The sequence below is a fragment of the Tupaia chinensis genome, unplaced genomic scaffold (genome assembly GCF_000334495.1).
Source record: "Tupaia chinensis unplaced genomic scaffold, TupChi_1.0 Scaffold000315_1, whole genome shotgun sequence".
In the NCBI taxonomy this organism is placed as follows: Eukaryota; Metazoa; Chordata; class Mammalia; order Scandentia; family Tupaiidae; genus Tupaia; species Tupaia belangeri.
The window spans coordinates 3,316,213-3,324,236 of NW_006159808.1; the positions used below are offsets into that span (position 1 = coordinate 3,316,213).

Here is an 8,024-nt window from a genome sequence, read left to right on the forward strand (position 1 = left end):
AAACCTCCTGCTGTTTTCTCAAAGCAGAAGCTGGCTAGCGCGTAGCAGCGGGCATTCTTCGTGGACGGTGCTCTGTGTTCCACAGCACAGCGTGAGCCCTGCCACGTAGGGGTGGATGGCAGGGCTGAGGGAGGGCGGTGGGGCTGGCATTCGTCCTCTTCACTAGTGCTGTTCTGTGGAAGGCCAGGGAAAAAACAGACTCTGAGTGCATTTGCTTTCCTGTCCTGAGGGCTTTGCTCACCTGGTTTTACACTCCAGGTAGATAAGTTGAGGTTTGATCCCTGGTCCAGTCTATTGTTTCAGTCTCCTGATGTCACCATTACCAAAAACCGGTCTAGGTAATGGACCAATATCATCCTGTCATCATGAACATAATTTCTTCCACCTCTGTGTAACAAGTGGGTTTCTTTTAGATCTTTAATGTTTGGGTTTTCAGAGTCATATGAAAGAAATTGACATTGAGTAGGTGTTTCAAATTTGAAATCCCAGTTTTTTTCTCTCTTCTGGTGGGTTTAGCACCAAGGAGTGTGCTTCCATGTTGCAGCATTTAGAAACAAATAGTCGCAGTTCGTCTTACCCCCTGTTTAAAGTGAATTATTTCAGTAGTGGAGCTACAGCTGGGTATTTAGGACGTGTGAAGAGGAGTGGTGGTGTATTTTATGAAGGATCACCGTGCATGATAACCATTTAACAGGCAGTCTGCACTCCAGGTGACCCTTCACAGAGCAGTGTTCCGTCACTGCTGCTAGATTTCCCTCCAACTCTCAGGCTCCTCCTCAACCTGGGTTGGAGCAGAGCACCAACTGATCTTGAGCCAGCTCAGTTGGAAAAAACTCCTGTCAGCTGCATCATTTCTGTTTTTGTAAGTCATAGACAATTTCTCCTTTTACAGAGGCTGTCATTCACAACCGTAAGCACAGCTGTTCGTATAAACTCTGTATCTGACCGTCAAGACAGAACTAGAAAGCATTCTATAAAGCGGGGACACCTAACCCCTTCAATTGTACACCACATTTTGCAGACTGCATATTTTTTCTAAAGAAAGGGACTACAGCTGTCGTCAGATCCTTAAAGGACTGCATCTAACTAGCCCTGTTGCTGTTGTTACACACTTTTGCTGCAACTTTTTTTTTTTTAAAGAGGTTTTTGTTATAGGGTGCATGCATTTGCCAGAAAGACAGAGAGACAGAAAGCGAGAAATCACCCCCCAGGTGTATGGTCACGCCACAATCCCTTCTCCTCCATTCTCCTCTCGGGATCTTGGGCATGCACACACACGCGCCCGGCGTGAGTTTAAGCCACCGGGTCTGGGACTCAAACCGCAGTGGACTACATGCGAGTTCAGTGACATAGCCATTATGCTAACTGCTGGTTCCAGTAACTTAAAAAAATCCTCTTTGAATTTAAGTCTTGGGCTCTTTTTTTAAAGGATCTATGAATTTGAAAATAAATGTATATGTTACTTTTTTTATTTTGAAATAAAACTATCTTTTACCCAGAATGCATCTTTTTCCCTCTTGCAGTAATAGTTTCCTTAATTTTTTCATTTTAAACCTGTAAAAAAGATTTGAAGACATGTATTTCTTATTTTTGCTAGTTGGGAAAAAAATTAAGGTATGTTAACTTTTGAAGATTGAAGAAATTTCTGTTCACTTCTATAACAAATGACAGAAATAGCCCTGCACCATGGGGCCAGCAGATGGTGTGATGCTTAAGGTGCTAGATTCCCATGTGGCCAGCCATGGTTTAAGACCCAGACCTGGAGGCTTGAAAATCACGCCAGGCACATATGCGTGCGTACCCAAAGTCGCAGGAGGAAAGTGGAGGGGGGATGGTGTGTGGCCAGCCCCCTGAGGGTGACTTTGCGCGCTCTCTGGCTCTCGCTGGCGAGCGCACATACCCTGTGGGGTGGGGGCGGGAGTGGAGGAGAAATAGCCGTACATTTTAATTGCAGTATGCGCAATGCTTGAATTCTAAATGGTCAGTATTTTTAAATTGGGAAATATGAGTGGACTTGTATTATTCATATGAACATTTTTTATGAACTTTAAAAAACTCATGAAAGGTGAGTATTGTGAAGAAACTATGCATGATTTCAGTATTTTTTGCATCAAAATGAACTTGTGCTTTAATTCCACTTTTCTGTGAACTTTTAAAAATTATTTTATTTAACTTTATTTATTTATTATTTTAAATTGACCAGAGAGGGACAGAGCAAGAGAGAGCTTTGTGAAAAAGAAAGCCACTGAGTCCGGGACTCGACCCCTGGTTGGCCACGTGGGAGTCCAGCATCCTTCACCACCGTGTCACCTGCTAGTCCCTCTGTGAACTTTTTAAAGTCACTTGAGATATCTCTAGAATATTAGAAATGGGGGCCAGCAGGTGGCATGGGGGTTAAGGCGTTAGACTCCTACACAGCAAACTGAGGTTCAAGTCTGGAACCTAACAGCCTTCTTGCTTATTCTCTCTCTCTCTTTCTATGGTGAGCACTTGTGCTCTGTGGGAAGTTTTCAAAAATTAATAAAAATAGTAATAAAAAAGTAATTATTTATAAAAGAATATTAGAAATGCTCAATGTGGGAAATGGACACGACGTGGGCCGTGTGCATTTATTGTAGCACTGGTGTTGAGCTAAGCGTCTTACATGAGTGCTACGGTGTCATTCATATGGCGACTTTAAGTTCAGCATTATGCCTTTCGTTCTTTTTGAGAGAACAGGAAGATCAACTTTACACATTCCCATTGCTAGTCAGTGGCAGCTGAAGTCCAAAACCAAGTCTGTTTTGTCCAATTCTTTCTTTCTTTATTCAGTATTTTACTGAAAGACATCGACTTTTTCAGCCATGATGCATCGTCAGTTTGTAAGATTTCCTTTTCATGTTTTTGCACAGCTTCATAATAACAAGGAAAGGTTTTGGACACAGAAGCAGCAATATATCCTGAAACACAGAACATGTGATATGTAGCATGTCGGGTATCCCTGCATGTGTTCCACATGTGCTTGTTCTGAGTCTCTGCGCGCTTGCTCACCACTGCGTGTCTCATGCAGATGCAGAATCGGATGGTGGTTTTACTTTGTAACCTGAAACCGGCAAAGATGAGGGGAGTAGTGTCTCAGGCAATGGTCATGTGTGCGAGTTCCCCCGAGAAAGTTGAAATCTTGGCTCCTCCTGAGGGCTCTGTTCCAGGAGACAAAATTACTTTCGATGCCTTCCCTGGTAAGTAAGAGTAACTGTTTAAACAGTGTGGAAATTACTTCTCAAAGTGTAATGTTTAAGGGTTAAAATCAGTTCTGTGTGTGAATCACAAGGCTACATTAAATGGCCATTATTAAATCCTGCTGAGTTTTTTGAGATTGGCTCAAGATGACACATTGAGGACAACCTTGTCATCCTCCTCCGTCCCACGAATGCATTTCATCAAACACCAGAGGGAGGTTTTGTTGTAGATAAAATTTTTATTTTAGCAAGTGTCCATAACTATGAATGTGTGTGCATGTCTGAAACCTTGGTAGATAAGCTGGAATGGTCTGCGCTCCGAACTGTTGTGGGTAAGTTAGGTTTTGGGGAAATCCTTGTCTCAATGAGTATTAGAAAATCCTGTTAGATTCCGAAAATCGTGTTAGATTCCGAACAGTGTATGGTCCACACTCTACTTTCAAAGCCTTCCGCTTTGGGCTAAGCCATTACATATAAACTTAACTGAAATTCTGTTTAGAAAGCTCATCCACTAAATCAGAATAAAATGACAATTAGAAGAAAACAAGATTTGGAATGTACTGAGAAAAACAAGGAAAGTAAATAGTTCTGATTTACCTTTCCCATAGACATTTATCTTCTTCCATTTCATGTGAATACTTAATATTGAGTACTTTTTCGTTTTACTTTTTGTATAAATGGTAAAGCCCAGTGTTTAGAATTAGATCAAGTCGTCTGCTTTAACCCGTTAGTTTGCACATTTGGAAGCTGAGGTGCAGTGGCACTCCGTGGCTGGCTGGCTGGCAGTTACGTCGTGTTGGCAGAGGTCAGCCCATGGGTGTGAATGAGCCTCCTGGCCTGGGGCCTTTCAGTTTGTTACTTGCTGCTTGCCGTAAGTTAATATGGACTATTTAATTAATGAAAGGTTGCAGTTCTTTCACTACTCATCCTTATCTCATAGAATTAACAGGTAAACATTTCAGCATTAATCCATTTTTATTATCTGCATGTTGAATTAAGTGAAAGGGAGGGAGTGTTTCTTCCGTTCACCCACTTCCTCAGTGTTAGAGGCACTAAGCTCAGTGTGGGTCCTTCCCTTTCCTGTGTTCACGAATCTGCCCATCATCTGAGTGTGTGTTTACTATTTCTTCCACATTCAGTCTCCCCTTGTGCCCGAAGCACCAAGTATGTTGAGAAGGATTATGCAGTGGATGAAGGGAAAGCCTCGCTGTACTTCATGTGCGGTGTAAATTGCGCTCTGACACGCAGTGTGCTTGGCCAAGCTGCCCTGTATGATCACTGGCAGGATGCAGGGCGGGGGGTTGTCTCCCGTGTACCTCCACGTGGGCCACTGCTCCTACAGCAGCAAGTCGGGAAAGGAAGGACAGTCACTATCCACAGCAGATCATTGGTTTTGTTGTGTCCTTCTCTTCCTGGAGAGAGCTGTGATTTATCCATGCTGTATTTTGCAGCATCTGGTTTACATTGTGCAGCTGAAGGTGTCTGCTGGTACATTCTGATGTTCACTCAGTGTGCTCAGTGTCTGGAGATTTGCATTTCATGTTATGTGTATTAAGTGTGGCATAGAAGTTGCCTTTGCACTCAGACTTTTGAGTTGCTATTTGGCCTTGAAAAGGCTTTTGCATGTCATTGCTATTTTCTTCAACAGCATAGCCAAAAACTTGCACAGAATTTAGAAGATTCCACATAATATTTTTATGATAATGGCTAAGACCTTTCCCACACACCCAACACTTTTTTTAATCTTGGATGTGTAAAACTATAAATTTTAGTGTGTGGATATGGTAACTGGTTCCTAAAGCACCAAGCAAAAATAACTTGAAAGCAGCACTCCAGCTGGGAGACAAAGGCAGTAACAACTCGAACAATGTGCTGCTCTCCCCCTCCATCTCCCCCAGGAAGTCCTGTGTCTTCCGTTCTGATCACATGACACGTGGAGACTCGTTCTCACCTCTCCCTAGGCTGCCACCCTGCTTTCAGCCCCACCACCTGGACCGCTGCAGAACTCTTCTAACCCATCTCTGCTTTGGTGCTTGCCTTTAGTCTAACTTTAAAAAAAGATTTATTCATTTATTTAATTCCATTTGTTGTTGTTTTTGTTGTTGTTTGTTTGTTTGTTTTTAATTTGACCAGTGAAAGACAGAAGAGAAAAAAGGAGAGGGAGAAAGCAAGCTGCCAGGTTTTTAGTTTTTATACCACAATTGGTAATGGTTACTATTACTGTAATTCAAAAACTTGGTTAATCAAACATAAACAATTAAATTATGTAGACATATCATGGCCATGCAAGTGTCAAAGGGAAGTTGCTGATCAGTAAGAATTCTGTGCAAAATAATGTCCTAACTAAAATGAAATTTCTGGTTCTAATTTCAGACGTGTGAATGCCTAGTCCTCTGAAATTTATACAAAGAGACTTTAGAAAGTTCGTAGAAAAATGGAATTGCAATAGAATTTTATTTTGGCGCAATAATTCTGAAATCCATTCACTATTTTTTCATAATACTAATTTTCCATGAACTTCTTGAAGACCCCTTGTATTTATTGCTTTTTATAAATTTTAAGTGCTAAGAAGGCAGTCCCAGCTTCTTACATCTGTTCAAACTTTTCTGAACTTTTTCCTCTTTTAACTAGTTTCTATTCCCTCTGTGTTTTGTTTAGAATGAGTTGGCTTAAAATAACCTCTGAATGATTAGATCCCTTACAGTATGTGTAACCATTTCCAAATGCTGATTATTGGCATATGTTTAGCAGTTTCAGAGGTTCTGCAGTTTTGAGCTCTAAGAACTTGTATTGTTTTATCATTTACCTTTTAATAACCATGCCAAAAAAAGGTAGGAAAGTATCTGCAAGAAAGATATAACACACAGGGATGAAGAAAAACTTCTGGAAAATATAGTTCATTTAAAAAAAGAAGCTCTTAAAAGCATTAGGTATGTTTTTCTTGGGATGTGGTTAAAGTCTCACTTCACACTCGCTTTATACCTTACAAAGTAGTATCTTATTGAGAAACATTTTGAGTAAGCCAAAGGCTAACACTGCATCAAACTTTCTCAGCTTGATTTATAGTAGTGCTCATAAAATGACAGGTTTTAATTGCGGTCTTCAGTTTTTAATTGTCTGAAAATTTTTCAAAGTGATGATAGTTACTCTACTGTTAGGATAATTTGAATTCTTCAAAATTAGTTTTTCCCCATATAGTTAGAAAGTAAGATTATAATTTATAAAATGTGGAATATTATCTACTGTTTAAATTAGCTTAAGGCAATAAGAGTCCTGACTTGGCATTAGTGTTAATAACAAGCCTTAACATTTCTTAGGGTAGTCATCCTTTCATTTCGTGATCATTGAAGTCTCACATTTATAGTGGTCAGGTATTGAGTTTATTAGCATGTTAAAAGTAAGTCCAGTTTTGAAGATTCCTCTTAGTGGTATCTAGTTATTTTTAGTTAATATCTTTGTTAGTTGAAAATTAATTTAGTCTTATGTGTAAAGTTTAAAACTTTCAGATTTGGTTCTGCAAATGCTGGGTGTTCTGGGAACCTAACCTCAGTTTTTTGTTTAGAAGAAGAGGTCTTAAATGGTACCTGTTTCATTTGGGTTTTATAAGATTTATCTTTTGAAATGTGTATCCAACTGCCCGGTGTTTTAAATTCTGAGCTGTAAATTCTGTGCCCCAATTCCTAGTTTTAAGATGAAGATCATTAATGCTATTTACATATGAATTGAGAAGATTGTCACAGAACATTGCATTTTGCCACTGTGCCACCATCTGGCCCCAATATTTTGACATATTTTCAGCTTATGATGGGTTTATTGGGACATAAGTGCATTACAAATCCTGAAACACCTGTGTAACCTGTAAACAGCATTATCAGAGTGAAAGCATCTTTAACATTCATGAGGAATTGAGAGTAACTTTTATGAGTCAAGAATATAAGCTACTGACATCATAAAAACAAAGTCAATATTAAAATTTTCATCTCCACCACAGGAGAGCCTGACAAGGAGCTGAATCCTAAGAAGAAGATTTGGGAGCAAATCCAGCCCGATCTTCACACCAACGAGGACTGCGTGGCCACCTACAGAGGTGTGCCCTTCCAGGTGAAAGGGAAGGGCGTATGTAGGGCTCAGACCATGGCCAACAGCGGGATCAAGTAGAATGAAGGGCCTTCACTGCTGAAATATGTCAGAGAAAACATTGATAATAAAAAGGAATGTACTTGTCACTTGAACCTGCAGTGTGACTGGCTCATTTTGTGTTACTTCTTTTCTAGACTTGACTAGTCTTTCACCTGGTAAATGCTGTTTCCAGTTCATTAAGAATCACTACGTTTTGATAAAATGTAAAACATGTTGATTATTTATTATGGAGGAAGTTGCCTGTTTTGTGATAATTTCCTTTTCAGCGTGACGTATCAGCCAACAGGTTGTTTTTCCTTTATGCATTTAGGTAATTTGAACTAGATCAATGTTTAGTTTCTCATTTGTGAGCTTATGCTTGATATTTCAGCCCTCGGGGCCTTAGTATACTGTGTACCTATGTTACAAGTGTCCTCTCCAGTTCAAAAATGACAGGTTAGACTGCTTGTCAGAATTATTACCTAGTCATATTGTAATAAAATTGAAAATGACCAATTGTTGATTCTGAGAGCCAAATATAAAAACTAGAGAAATGGCATTTGAACATTTTTGCTTTGTTGCCAAAGTAACCCTCACCGATAATACGGTGACTTTTCTAAAAACTGAAATTTCCAACTGACAGTGAACCTTTTCTTTCTGTTTAGCAAAATAATCAGTAATAGTCTT

The 8,024-nt window shown here is 39.8% G+C and overlaps 1 protein-coding gene across 2 annotated transcripts in view; it reads left to right on the top strand.

Annotated features, from left to right (window-relative positions):
- The window catches only part of AIMP1 (aminoacyl tRNA synthetase complex interacting multifunctional protein 1), a 23,208-nt gene extending 15,758 nt beyond the window's left edge, over positions 1-7,450 (top strand). For both annotated transcript variants that reach the window (XM_006151169.2, XM_014588875.2), the window contains exons 6-7: positions 3,050-3,218; positions 7,210-7,450. In XM_006151169.2, the coding sequence (XP_006151231.1) occupies positions 3,050-3,218; positions 7,210-7,376 (336 nt within the window). In that variant the 3' untranslated portion in view covers positions 7,377-7,450. The remainder of the gene's footprint in view (positions 1-3,049; positions 3,219-7,209) is intronic.
- Positions 7,451-8,024: the final 574 nt, after the last annotated feature.